The following is a 15,361-nucleotide window of genomic DNA, read 5'->3' as shown; positions in this document are numbered from 1 at the left end:
TGGAAAATTACAGGCCAATTTCTCTGGGTCGTATACTTTCCAAAGTACTATAACCACTTGTCTTGGATAGACTTCAAGAATACATAATAACCGCTGACAATCACTTTGTTTTTTAAAGGAAACCTGGCATGGATTTGTGTATATACACACTGAAGCAAATTGTGTTTCTTGGATGTATCTACAGCATTTCACTGAATCAATCATGGTAAACTGTAAAATTACGAGAGCGAGCAGTTCCCCCCGTACCTGATATGGATTTTGCACTTTTGTTATTCACATCAAACCATGCAAGTTAGATGGGGTAAGAATATATCTACAGCTTTCCTCATGACCGATGGGTTCTGTCATCTGTTATTTTCAAGCTGTATACAGATGATCTTTACAAAAAGTGAAAGGAATGTGTGACTGGATGTTTGGTGGAGGACAGGCTGATCAACCATCTTTTGTATGCTGATGATTTAATAGTTTTGTCTCCTTATAGTGCTGGCTTCTAGCAGCTACTTGGAGTCTGCTCAGATTATGGTTTACAGTTTGATATTGTGTTCAACCCTAAGAAGAGTGTGTTTATGATTTCTAAAAACAATGGAACACAAGGTATTTCTCTTGTTTCTGGAAACACTGGAACAAATGACTGCATGTCTTTTAAAATTTCGATTGCTGCTATGATTTTAATTATATGTTTGTTATCATTTCATTTTATACAGACGCAACCTTTGTGCCTCCAATAGAGTTGAATTCAATAGATCCTGAAAGCTTTTGTGCCAGTGCGATATCAAGGATGCTCTTCAGCCTGACTGAGTGTGCTTCAGTGTTCTCAAACCTGAGTCCTGATTCCTGTAACTTTCTTGTAAAACCCATCTAGAGTCACAATACAGGAACAAAGCATCTTGACAACAGAAATAATTGTGGCTGCCCCTATTATGCTTAATTTCTGCATGTAATTATTTGTGATTCTGTACTTTTTTCAGAAATGATTGCACCCATCAGAGCTGCTCTCCTTCAATGCAAAAAGCTGTCAGAGAAAGAGATACAGAGAGATAATGAACAATACAAAGCATTTTAATTAGGATCTGTTTTTTTCACATTGCATTATAGTCTATACGGTTTAAATGTCAACTTAATTGGGCATTTGGGTTTAAACAACAACTGGCGGACACAGATGTCATCATATAGGATGACAATACCTTTTTCATTGTTATGAGAGAAAACCAAGGTTCACTTATAGCTTTTCTCCAAACCTTTCCCCTTTCATGTTCATGTTGTAGAGACCTCCATGTCCGCAGAAGAAGCTAATGAGCAGAGTGGGTTTATATGTGAGACTAGGGGCTATAGAGCCACAAAGTTGATATAAGGCTGCAAACGTTATTGGTGAATAGGCAGCCATTTCTTTTCGGCTGTGGCTGAAGTTCCTTAGAAGGCTCCTTGTGATGGATGTATAATTCTGAGAACAAGTCCAGGGACACCTGTGACCTTCGACCCCGGGTCCCAGACACTTTTTGGATGATGTAGAGCAGAAACTATCTGCTGGAACCAAGCGGCGTTAACTTGACCGTGATGCATCGTGTGAGATGTTAAGAGCACTCTGTTGTGTTGAAGCCTCAAAGAGCTTGCTTGACTTGGTTGACAGCAGAATTCAGGTCGAACCCAGTGCTCACTCTTCTGTATTTATAGATTATAAAGGAAGAGAAAGACAGACTTCGAAAGACTGAAAAAGACACAAGAGAGAAAGCTGAAAAATAGCCTGATCTTGTCAAAAATAATTTGAATCCTTCTCACACACAAGATGATTTGTAAGACAGACACATTCATTTCCACTTTTATTAGAGAAAAAAATACTAATACAAAAAATACATTTGACCAAATATGAAAAAAATGTGTCATTTTCAAAGGCAACAGCACTCAAACAAATTTACACAAGGGATTACAGTAATTGCATTAATCCCCCTGTATTAAATTGTAATAAACAGCACATAGTGGTAAACAGGGAGAATTTGCTCATTGTACTTCACGCCCCGTCAAAGCAGCCACTAACTCAAACCATTCCTTATCAAACCTAGAGGTCAGTCATAGACGTCATGAATCTCCTCTCTCCACGTAACTTCTAGCATTGGATCACAAAGTGTTCAAGAGACACATACGTATTCTTACTTTATGCCTATTCTATTATTGTGTATCATTTTGTAAATACAGGCTCTTGGTTTGAATCCTCTTCCCATGTTTGTGTGTGGAGTTTGCATGTTCTACATGTGTCTGTGTGGGTTTTCTCCTGTAGAACAACCAACCCACTCCCCTCATTGGTCCTTTAGCAGCTCCACCCCCCCATATTCATGCACGCACTTGCCAGGGCAAACAACTGATCTCTAAAAGTTGGAAATACACCCAATGGGAGCAAATAAAAATAGATGTCACCCACCTGACGAGTAGAAAAACATCTAAATCTTTATACATTTCCCTTTATGGTGGTCTCCCTATCGGATCTCCTTCCTATAAGTATTATCAATAAGAAGGCCAGGTGAATTGATTCAAATAAAAGGCTCTTACAGACAGAGCCTGGTCCAAAAATCAAAGTCACAGTAATTACTATACATAGAAACATGAGGAAAAGGAGATAGCGCACACATATACAAATTACAAGACAAACTGACAAGGACAAATGAAAACACAAAGACTATATATACACGAGAGAGGCAGGGATAACTGAAGAGAAGTGAAACACATGAGGAAAAGGTGCAGACTTTCACAAGGACAAAATGAAGGGAAACTGAGATTTCAGGGTGAAACAACCAAACAAAAACCAAATCCAAAACACGAGAAGAATTTCCCCAATCAAATGCGTTCAACAGAAATTCCAATTTCTCTGAACTGTTCGTAAGAGCTCCCAGTGACTCGTGACAGTGCTGTAAAAAGGATTTGGTGTATACCCGTGAGACAACGGTTGCAGCATATTCAGTGGTAGCTGTTATACTTTCTGAACCGGTTGTGGCGCTATACGTTATCCTAGGCCCCTTTTTGAAGTCGTCCTCCCATCCCGTGTTAGTAGAAGACAGAACAAGGATTACATTATCTTGTTTGAGATGTGACAGGGGATGTTACTACATAGTTTATTTAAAAAATCTGCCCAAGAAAGAGAAGCACCGTACCTTTAGCAGATACTGTTTAAGACCATTTCTATGGAAATCGCTTTTTCCAATTAAGCACAAATATCTTAGTTTGGCTTTAGCTGTAGGTGTGAATGTGAGCTTGAATGGTTGTTTGTATGCATATGTTGACCCTGTAATACTCCAGGGTTTACCCCACCTTGGCTCAAACCCCCCTCCATCACCCTTGTAGGATAAGCGGCATAGATAATGCATGTGGTTCATGTTAACCTAACATAACAAGCAGATCAAGGCAACAATGGCCAAAAGCCACACTGCAGAAATTCCCATTAACTTACCAGGAGAAATGATCATGTTCTTTAAATCTGTTTTTCAATTTTTTCTTTTGCATGTTTCATGCAGCTGTTACTGTAGTTGATGTACACTGTGGCCAATCAGGCAAAAGTCGGTACCTTATCACTGTGAGAGTCGGCCCATCATCAGGTCCCCAGCAACCAAAAAACAGCTCATTGATAAACCTCATCTGGTTGTTCTCTCTGCCCCCTGCATGATCCTGGGACAATTTCCAATGGGAACCTCGATTTTTGTTGTTTCCCTCGAGGGACCTCAATGAAGATGGATGAGTTCGGTCCGTTTCCGATACAGAATGAAGTGGAAAGATATGTTTTTAGATCATGTAAAAGAAAAAACAAAAACAGAAAGGATAGGGAGGGTCGATTCTTTTTTTCTTTTCCATACAAACTGTTCTGGTTTAAGTGTGCTCCGACACAGCGATACAACAAGCCGCAGCTGAGAGGAATGCAGACATTACTCACTTTGCAACCTGCTTGATAGAAAAAAACACCTTTGAAAAGTCACCCTTGGAAACACTCTCTGGAAATCTTTCTAGAAGTGACACAATTTGTTTCGACTCCAATGTGGTGAAAATGTTGTTTTCTCTCACACGTAACAAGGATAGAAAAGAAAGATCAATGGCTTTTCACACTGAGAGGTGAAAAACATGTCTAAAGAGAATCAGATATGTTCCAGTGCAGCCTTAATGTGCACAGATGCTTGTCTCCATTCATGTCAGTTCAACACATTCCAGAGCTCAAACTATCACCGTGCACGGCTTCTGAAGACTCCTGTTTGTAAGTGGACACGAGACAAACACCAAACACTTTGAGAAGCAATGAAATAACTTCATCATGTGTTTTATGTTGTATATATATTTATTTCTGAAAACTAATATGGGACAGTCGCGGTCTGATAAGTGACTTGTTTGTCTTAGGAATGTCTTAAAGTTTAAGTAAAAAGTTAGATATCAAGTGAAGTAAGAACACTCTAAAATCCATATTCATTAATACCTCTTTAAGCAAAGTTAGTGGAGATACACAGGTTTTTTATATGCAGGTACACCCGCTAAGCTTACAAGTATTTTCTTCTAAAATACGCCAGAAACTGGGAAGCTCTCTCACCTCGCTACCTGTGCTGCATCTCCCATGTAAAAATCTCATGCTACTCTCTAGATAAAAAATTGGTACACAAATATGGGTATTTACACACTAAAGGCCAGTGAGCAAGTTTTTCTGCACAATTGCGGTTTCCACGAGGCTCAGACACGCTCATGACCTTGTTAAGCTTGTTAACATTATTATAGAAGTATAGATGGCTCAATGTCCCTCTGTTTTCTCGAACTGCCCCCCAGAAGAAGAGTTTTCAAAGCGACCAATCAAAGGAGGGGAGCATCAGCCACTGTCCCCGCCTTCTACGTCTCAAAATGCAACTTGGCGAGTGAGCGACTGCAAGCGCGTAGTGACGGGCCAGTTTGCGCTCCTCTCGTTCCTCGTTGTTTGCAGAACCGTCTCTAAGCACACAGAGCAGAAATGCTGGCTTGCTAGTAAGCCTGCCGCTCACAGATTCTGTTTTGTGTGGCCGAGTTAGACTAAATAAACGGCATTAAAGAAGGCCTTAGTTTTTTTCCCCACATGCATTTTGCTGATTATTTGCATTCCTTAACAGAATCTAGCCCCAGAGGCTGCCGCTGTGGATGGTCATGCTCATGTAAGTCTATAGTATTGTATTTTAAACACAGCTAATAACACCGCTCCACGCGTAAATTTGATTTGCTCGGATCTGTACAAAGGGGGTTTTCATATTTTATATTACCGTCAATAGAATCATCTCCAGTGGGCAGATGTCCTGAGCAGCCTGACATATGAAACAGTTCTAGTTCACGTGTGTGCTTTCCGAGAACACAGCCGAGGGACGATCACTTCTGCGGTCCACCCTGGCGCTGCGGTGTCTTGTTATTGTCATAAAGATTCAGATTTTGGCCAACGTGTAGTCCTGTTGCACAATCCGAGCGAGAGAAGATATTTCAAAAAGATGAGGGAATATGGCAGAAATGGAGGAGAAAACTAAGAAGGAGGAGGGGAAGGAAATCAAGAAATGGATACATTTTACACCAAGTGAACTATGTTAATTTTCTAATTGACACAAACACACACACACACACACACACACACACGCACACACACACACACACACACACACATACACACACACACACATACACACACACACCTTCACACAGACATACTGTCTCTTTTTCTCTGGGGTCCCATCAATATTCTTTATTGAGAAACCCTCAGGCAGTTTGCATCTGGTCTCAATTACACGTGGAGGGTGAAGGTTGGATCAGTCGGCGAGAAGACGACCAATGAAAATAACTGGTGTCTGCCAGTGCTTTAATTAGGACCTAACACACTCACACAAGACACACACAGGACACACACACACTGAACACACATACTAACAGACACACATATCTCTTTTAATGGGTCTGATCTTTTGGATTGAGGTGTTACGATTCGCTTTAAAGCTTGTATCACTCACAGCACATTCCATTGAATGGAGCTTAATTGAACAATGAATCTGTTTGTTTGTGTGGTTTTTGCCGCTGTCTGGTTTTGTCACCACTCGTTCAGTACCCATTCTTAACCTGCCTCTCTGGAATGGGCTGTTGTTTGGCGTGTGTGATGCTTGTTGTATTTTTCTTTCTGAAATTGGAAATGTGACCTGCAGTAATTGAGCTGCTGCAAATAAAGACCTGCTCCTGAACTCAGTACACAGAATCCTGAAACTGCGACAATACACAGGCCAATATGTAATTATTAGTTTGATTAAAAAGCGAATTCAGTTTTGTGTCATACAAAATGTGATATTGGAAAAACAATTTCCGAAGGCCACAGTTCATTCTTTAGTCTCAATTTAGCCCTATTTAAGTTCTGAAAGGTTCTTTCAGATGTCTCTTTAATATCTCTTTAAAGCAAGAGATTGACATTATTGCCCTCATGCAGAGATGTAGCTCAAAAGAACGGGGACTTTTTAATCTCTTTATGCTAAACATGGCATAAAAGCAGCTACCCTGGCTTTTTCTAAAGGGAAAGAAATCAGTCAGATGACACTTTATTTCTAGTTTGCTCGAGTTTATTTCTGAGAATAGTCTCAAACTAGTAAAGGCAACACTATCCCCTAGCATTTCAAATTCACTAGATCCTTGTGAATTCTGCACCACATTCCCCAGACACAGTTTAGTAGGGTTGTTCATTTGTGAGCTTTAGTTTGTGCCACCAAGTGGATCTTAATGTTTTCAACTGATTTCACCAGTTTTCAGTTTTAGAGCCTCGAGCAAACAACACAAAACAGTGTTTTTCACGATTTGCTTGTATTTAACCCTAATAATAATAATAATAATAATTAATTATTTAATGAAGAGGAAAAAAAAGGAGTTTCACCAATAACCGTTCCATTCATGAGGTTTTTGCTTTCTCTCCTCTAAAATATAATGAGGAAAGATCAGGTCAACTCCTTCAGAAGTCTTGGATTCCTTTGATTCATCTACACGGTCCATCTTGAAAAAAAATTACACATATAGTTCTCAAAAAGCCCTGGAGGACAGTCCATGTCAATTTGAAGCTAACAGTAACCCTGAATACAGCACAAAAACAAAGTTTGCGGCCTGGAACTGTCAGAATTAATTGGCTTCAAGACAACACTGACATGTAAAACAATGGCACAGTTACTTCCTATTAATTGTGTGTGTTTGTGTGTGTGTGTGTGTGGGGGGGGGGGGGGGGGGGGTATTCAGTTCATGAAAAACATATTTCCAGCATGAATTCCTGCCATAACATCCATGCATTTGTTGCTTTAAAATATAGATGACACTGCGGGAGACTGTGGCAAAAAAAAAGGCTCCATGACGATGTTTCCAGTAGAAAGGGAGCAGAGTGGGCGTTCTCCAACATGAAGGTTGCCGGTTCAATCCCCACTCTTCCCCATCTGCATGCCGAAGTGTCCTTGGCAAGATACTGAACCCCTAAATGGACACTCATAAATGCTGAGTGTTCAAAAAATATAAGTCGCTTTGGACAAAAGCGTCAGCTAAATGACATGTAATGTAATAAAATTGAATGTCGGGCTTACGGAAACTTGGATGTCACCACAGGAGCAGCATGGAGATTTTCTGGGTCAGACGTTTTCACATCAACAGGAAAATCTCTGGTGCATTCAGTTGAGAGGTGACGTCTGGGTGGAGCAGACTAGGCTATAAGACACATTCCGCTGCAGAAATAACATGCTTTTGTTTACTGGACATTGACCCCCTTATCAACAACATCTCTTGAATCACGCTCTTTCTAAATTGACATCTTCATCAGCATCTTCTACGTGCTTCAGACACTGGCTTTCCATTTCTTTCAGTTTCGCATCCGTCCCACGTTACAAACTTCATCAATGGGCCCACTCGCCTAGTGAATTCTTTGGACATTATCCTGAGTGAAGTTTATCATGTGGGTTATTTCTGTTTGACCCATATATATATATATTGATATACTGTATCTCAAATGCTGAGCAACCTATATGTTAAAGGTAAGAATCTGTGTAAAGTATCAAAACTGCTTTTTTGTCTGTAGTTTGGTTGATTCATTTTAGTATTGTTGTAAAATGTTTATATATTTCCATAAAATTACTTGTTTTCTTTCTCTCCCTTCTTTGCAACCATGAGAGGATGTTGGAGAGGGTTGTTTGTGGGTTTGTTGTTGCCTTGCATAATTGTTAAATGCCAACGAAAAGAATATTGGAACAAAAACAAAAACAATCTGAAGTCAAGAGGTTTTAAACACTGAAAAATACGACCAAGTCACTTCAGAGTGAGACCTGGCATCTAGTGGCCCCATGAGAGAACTGCATATCAGGGCACTTCTGGTTTGGGTTCAAAGTTCAGCCAAGATGGAGCCAGTGGGGTCATGACACAGTAAAAGTACACATGCCCCTGACTCCCCCCTCCTGAACTCCACCACCTCGGTGCACCCCCACCATAATGTCGAGAGACTGCTAACATGCCCGGGGAGTCAGTGACCCTCTCAGATAAACCTGAACGCCTCCTTCCTCTGGAATTGTTTGCAGTTTCCCATGATGCACTGAGATTACTTCCCAAATCCACCCTTATATTTTGGTGACAACAAATATCAGAAACTTTTCGGGTCTTTTCACACTTGATTTGATTTAACAAAGAAGATCCATAGCTGGTGAGACACATTCAAACCCAGAAGGGACTCTTTGGTTCATATCTGAGCGTGACTTCACATAGAGCCAGTGTTTGGTTTGTGAGTTATCTTTGTGGATCTTTTGTTTGATTAATCGTCCTGTTGTCTTCCTCGTGTTTGGTTTTTGGTTTCTGCCTAAGTTTCACCCCTGTCTTCATTTCAGTTCACTTCACTTCCTGTCTTTGTTTACATTCCCAGCCCTCGCTGATTACTTTGCCCACCAACGGAGAACGCTGTACTCCAAATAGTATTGGGCCAGGCAGATACCTGTGACTGTCAGTAATGTTGTGCAGTGATGCTACATTTAGTTAGCAATTTCTGTTTTTCTTCTTGCTTATCTTGTTATATCCTTTTAGTGTTTTATCACTTTAAGTGTTTTTAGGGTAGGTGCGATATTCAACTCACTTTCATTCTTCAGTATTATTCTAGGTCTTGCGTGATATTTCCTTGTGTAGTGTTTTTTTTTTTGTTGTTGTTTGTTCTAGGATGAACTCTTCTGCAGCTGTTGTAGCACTTTGGCCCAAGACGCTGTTTCCCTTTGTTCAGTGACTAGTATTTAATCCTTGTCTTTGCAAACTTTGAGTGCATTTTCAAATTGGACTGTAAATCCCAATGACTGCAGATTGTTTTCTGGAACTCTTCTCGTGTGGCACCGTCATCTGATGTAAGAGAGTGTTTTAGTTATCCCTTATACATTTTGAAAGAAAAACAGAAGGTGAAGTAGATGTATTTTCAAGTATTTTTCACTTTTACATTACAAAATATATCAGCAAGTGTCTGTACTATAATCCTAACCTGAAAATGCATAGTTTTACATTATATATATATATTTGTACTATTGTAAGTTAAATGAGTCAGTGGTGGAGTTCTTCCTCCAACACTGATAAAAAACACATGTTTCTCACTAACTGACCAGAAGTAACAAACATTTAGGCGCTGAATCCCTGTCAGAAAAGATGAGAACCCAAATCCTCCATCGCTGCCATCTTTTGATGATTTCTCATTCAGCTGTGCACTGAAATCATTTCTGAGTGTATCTTTGAGTGTTATCTTTACCGTTGGCACTTTCAGGGGAGACGACTGTGGTGAGGGTTTATTATCTCTTTCAAGAACAGGCTAGCAGACACAAGTGGGTCGCAGCTATGGCGGGCTTGACATTTGCAGAGTCTTTCCAGTTCACAGAATAGCCCCCGGGATAAAGTCTGGGAGCAGGCGACTGGGAAGACACCCAGTTTGGGAATCCAAAAATGTATTATTTACTAAATATATCCCAATAACATTTAAGTGAGGCGACTTATAGGATAGAAAGTAGGGTGGCTGCCTTAATGATTAATATGAAGTGATCTTTGATGTTCGGGTCCCTCAACATTTCTTTATTCACATTTAGTATCACTAACAGTTCAGTAACAGAACACTGACACGCAGTATCAAATCGGTAATCGGTGGTATATGTTAAAATATCATCATATATAATACATTTCTCTAAAAAATACAAATTATGACAGATTATTTCATTTATACATATTTACATCACATATTTTTAATGCAAATACAAATAGATATATTTCTTTTTACATGTGTAAATCTGAGTCTTCAGATGCTGTGATGGATCCTTGCAAATGTAATTGCACATTTACAGATTTTTTTACACACATTCTGATTACAGATTTGAGGATTCCTGTGCGCATTCACAAAACTCAGCATGCGTTTGCTGATTCTTTTACACATTTTACGAATCTGGTTAGACACACACACACAGGTTGAGACACCATCTCACAATTCTCTACACACACGTGTGCAAATAATTATAATATTGATGCCCCCAAAAAAAAGAATTTTAAATGAAGCTACACACAATACTGCTTTTAAAATGTCTCATCTACTGTAATTTTCATAACAAAATTTAGCTAACTTAATACAATTTAAATAAGAAATACCATTATCCATTTCACAGCGTCAGTGAAAGACAAGTGCTGGTTTTTCATTTTACTGACAGGAAATTTGATCAAATCAACGCCCAGCAGAAAACCACAGCCAGTTAGGACATGTACTTGTTTTAAAATACACATTCAGGTGTCCATGATGGCAGCGTCACATATCCTTGGTCCATTCGGATTAAGGTTGGTTTGGCCTTTCAAAAAAAATGAACGCTACCCGTATGCAATCGCAATATGTACATGAAAGATAGGGGGCAGTGTTCAAACAGTATTGGGAAAAGTTTTGAAGATAATAGATGAAGTCTGCACATATCTAGATCTGTCTGCTAAATATATGACAAACATGCCAGTCAAATTAGCTGAGGACAGATGAATTTAATTTTGTAAGTTGAAGTGGAAATCATTTCTGAGTTTGCTACGTCTGCCCACATCGGAAATTGTTGTAAACGGCATTTTTTTCTCCACCAGTAACCAGTGACCTGAACTGGCCCCAGGAATGTAAAGACCAATTGCGTGTCGTCATGTTTATTGTGTATATTTTGAAAATCCAGTGGTTGTTTGAGGTGTGAGGTCTCTGGTGTGACCTCTAGAGGTCAACATGTGTAACAAATTTACGTTCATAATGCAGCAGGTTGTCTATGCAAATGCATGGTGAGAAAATAACAAGTACTTCTACGGCCTAACCTGAACATACATGACAAGAGATGCATGCACACGGCCACCCAGACACAAACACACACACATTTCACGCTATACAACACTCGAAAGCCACCAGCTGTGGGAGTCTAGGGGCCTGTCTGTGTGTGTGTGTGTGTCTGTGTGCGTCTTTGTGTGCTGGTGTTTGGCCAAAGGCGTGTGACCCATGCTACGCTGTTTACACTCCACCTGTCCTCACTTCAAGCCTCTTGAGCCGCATTTCATTAGTTCCTGGTGAAAGCAGTATAAGGAGATGCACTAGAGCAGGTCAGCTCGGCCGTCTGAGTTATTAGACGACAAATTATACAACATGTCTGAGTCAGACAGAGCCGGGAGGAGGGGGCTGCACTCTTAACAAGTGGGGGGGGATTTGTCGGATGAAGAGCTTTATGGAAAATCCTCGAAGTCAAAATGAAAAAAAATGAATGAAGAAAGTATGTTTTTTTGGCCTTTCTTGACCTTTCGAGACATTTTCGTGAGAAAGGAATTGGAAAGTAGAAAGCAAGCCACTTTCGTTTACACAGGGAGGACAGGGTAAACTTAACAGCTGGTGAGAATGATTCACAGTCGGTACTCAAACAGTGAAGTGTCCGATCAACAGGAGTCTCTGTAGACATCATATCAGACACTGTTCTTTGAGACGGCTATGAGTTCTCACCTTGTGTACACATGTGTGGATACACAGTAATGAAGAAACCAAACTCAATGACCCAGGAAATAACAAGCTTAAAGAAAATATGCTCAACTTCTTTCTTGGTGGAAATAATCTGTAACTTTTTCAAAAATAACAAATAAAAACAAAAATGAGGGTTAATTACAATCAAATGAGTAAATAGGTTGAAGATATCATGCAGTGCAGGAAATGGATATAAATGGTGACTCAGTCTTTAGTCTTCTCTCTATGCGGGTAAGGTGGCATCCCCTGTGTCATTCAAGTCATACCGTTCAGTGTTGCACTGCATGCTGGGAGATGACTTGACCATGGGGCAGAGGAGGGTGCGGAAGTGCCTCCTGAATGTGTCGGAGAGGCAGGCGTAGAGGATGGGATTAGCACAGCTCCATGAGTATGACAAAAGGACCATGCACTCAAAAGCTCTGGCGAAAGTCAGGACCAGACCACTTTGATGCAGGGAGCAGAAGTTGAAGGTGTAAAACGGCAGCCAGCACACACCGAACACGACCACCACCGCCACCACCATCCTGGTGACCTGTCGCTCCAGCCGGTGGCTTTCTTGGTTTGGTGTCGACCTTCTGAGCCGCTGGAGCCGCAGGGTGAGCAGGAGCGCCGTGTAGGAGGCGGTCATCATCGTGAACGGCAGAGCGAATCCCATGACAAAGGTGTAAGAGAGGATGCCGAGCCACCAGGAGTCCGAGACGAGCTCTGGTATGCACAGGCCTTTATCCGCCGAGAAGTGGAGTGCCATGGGGAGGATGGTGAGGAGCGAGAACAGCCACAGAACCACAGAAACGATCTTTGCGCAGCGCGGCGTTCTCCAGCGGGCAAACCGAAGCGGGTCGGCCAGTGCCATGTAGCGGTCGATGCTCATCACTGTCAGGCAGAAGACGCTGGTGAACTGGTTGATGCCGTCCAGCACCATGACCACTTTGCATGCGATGTCGCCAAACACCCAGCGGTTCTGGAAGTTCTGGCTCGCTATAAATGGCAGACCAACCATGAAGAGTCCATCGGCCAGCGCCAGGTTGAAAATGTACACCGTGGTGGACGACGACATTTTGTCTAATTTCAAAATGGCGACGATGACAAGGGAATTCCCAGCTAGTCCCAGGATGCACACCAACGGGTAGAGGATGGCCATGGTGATGCCAAACGCATCAATGTTGTCCTCGAAGAAAAAACGCTCATCCAAGTAAGTGTCATTGTAGTCTGTGTCCAACAGAGAGGAGCCGTCCATTCTGCCTCAGCATCAAGTGAATGATTAAAAGAAGAGAAAAAAAAAACATATAAAACTGCCCTGAGACCAGTGGCAGCTCAGTGGGATCAAATCTCTGCTTCTGCTTAAATTCCTCTGCGAGCACTTCCAGAGTCACCTCTTCACCTCTACTCAGAGGGAGAGGGCTAAACAACACGAACAAAAAATACCCCCCCCCCTAAATATCAAACAGTGTTCACAGGTTCAACGCCAGCCCGGCTTCAGCAGCTCTTCATCACCTCCCCCACCCAGTCAATACTCTTCTTATTCTCTGGAGAAGATGAGCTGTCCAAGTTTAATCCTTGAGTGGTGGCGGCCGCACACTTCTGTCAGACACTCGTACTCTTTCTCACACGCACACACACACACTCTTGCGTAAACACACTGTCAGGGATGTACAGCGATGTGGAAATGAGCCGGACTGCCGCTCAGACGCTTGCCTGAGCACTCCTTCTCCCTGGGAGCCCTTTTATATCTCTTCCCCCAACAGTGTGTGAGGACTGTTTCTACTGGGTGGGGGACCCTTCTACCCCCCCTTCTCTTCTCGTCCATCAGTCTCCAGAGATTGTGATAAACTCCAGCTTGGCTCATGCCCCCCTCCCGAGCGCTTCCCTTGTGCCTCTGCTGTAATGCTGTTTCCAAGGTAAACCCCGGCCCCCATCTGCTACAATACTCTTGTTTTCATAACTCTTTCTTTCCATCTTTCTTTCCTCTTCTGTTTACTTCACCCCATTCCCTTCTCCCCCCCCCCCCCCCCCCCCCCCCTTCCTCTGGCTCCCTCACAGTTCAACAGGGGGGAATCACACAACTAAACCAACTGGCACGCACACATTTATTAACACTATCTCATCGCTGGGGCCACCCACCTTTACAGCCCTGACTGAGTAAATCTGCCAACAGTCAAAGAGAAAGTCCTCCTGTCTATTCTCTCAGGGTTTTTTGTTTTCTGACTATTTGACATACAGATACCGTTGTCTGCTTCTCCGACTCCGTCCATCCTCCTCCCACCCTTCCGCACTATTTTTACACTGCCATCTATAATGAATTGGGGGAGGCAAAAAAGGGAAAAAAAGGGGAAGGTGGCAAGGGAGCGGAGTTGAGACAGCAGGGGAGGGGTGGTGGGGCGCTTGGTGAAGATAAGCGATGACCCCGTCCTGTTGCTGCTCTGACACGCATAGCTGGAATACCCCGGGAACATCCCCCAGGAAAAAAAGAGCCTCCAGTTGGTTCCGCCACCCACAGTCAATACGGCCAGCGAAACTAGCCGGGTAATCAACCTTCATCCGGTAATTTCCCCGAAGGCACTTAACAACTTATCTGAGAGTGCATTCATCAGATGCCACAGATTTCTCTAGACACACCATCCCCTCAACTTTTAACTGGCCCCAATTAAATGGAAAATAAATGCCTTTCAACTCCCGATTAGCTTGTGGCTTAACGCCCCCCCCCCCCCAGAGACTGGCCCTTCCTACGATGAAGCCCATCTCCTCCTCCCCCTCCCCTGTTAAAACCTCACTGGAGACACTTTGTTTTGTGGGTGCTAAATTTGGAAAAGTCTGACAGCTCCATGTTCCACAGGCAGTATGTTACCTCAATGTTCAGACCAGACGTGTTGGCTTCCATCACACGTGACGCATGAGCCGACAATAAAGCAAAAGAGCGTGCCGCATGCAATACAATACACGTCACATCTGCACACTCAAGGTGAAGGGCTATTTTAACTTGTTCTTTCTTAACACATCTTATGTTCTCAGGTTTTACTTTGCTCCAAGGACTTTTCTTTCTTTACACCATCTTACGTGATTCTCGTGGCTTGAAGAGCAAAGGTTTCAAATTACACTTTGGCTTTTAATCTTTGTTATGTTGGTGATAAACAATTCTAAAGGGGCCAGCATGCAAACTAAAGTGCTTGTCTGACGGCTGGCCCCACTCACCTTACATATTGCCAGTTTTTTCTGTTAAGCTGTCTTTTCTGTTTTGTTTACACTATTCATGAGTGATTCATGAGTGCAACACTATATAAACAATATGTCATCCATGGTGTGGGTCGTCAGTGTGCGCCGTTATCCCCGAATTGATACAATCCCTGTATCTTGCCCTTGTCTGTGATG

The 15,361-nt window shown here is 42.1% G+C and overlaps 1 protein-coding gene across 1 annotated transcript; it reads right to left on the bottom strand.

Moving 5' to 3' along the window:
• Nucleotides 1-12,218: 12,218 nt before the first annotated feature.
• LOC133931563 (somatostatin receptor type 5) lies at nucleotides 12,219-13,351 on the bottom strand. The gene has a single exon (XM_062378468.1). The coding sequence runs from the start codon at nucleotides 13,230-13,232 to the stop codon at nucleotides 12,219-12,221; it is 1,014 nt and encodes a 337-aa protein (XP_062234452.1). The 5' UTR covers nucleotides 13,233-13,351.
• Nucleotides 13,352-15,361: the final 2,010 nt, after the last annotated feature.

The sequence above is a fragment of the Platichthys flesus genome, chromosome 20 (assembly GCF_949316205.1).
Source record: "Platichthys flesus chromosome 20, fPlaFle2.1, whole genome shotgun sequence".
NCBI classification, from domain to species: domain Eukaryota; kingdom Metazoa; phylum Chordata; class Actinopteri; order Pleuronectiformes; family Pleuronectidae; genus Platichthys; species Platichthys flesus.
This window is presented reverse-complemented; position numbering and strand designations above follow the sequence as displayed.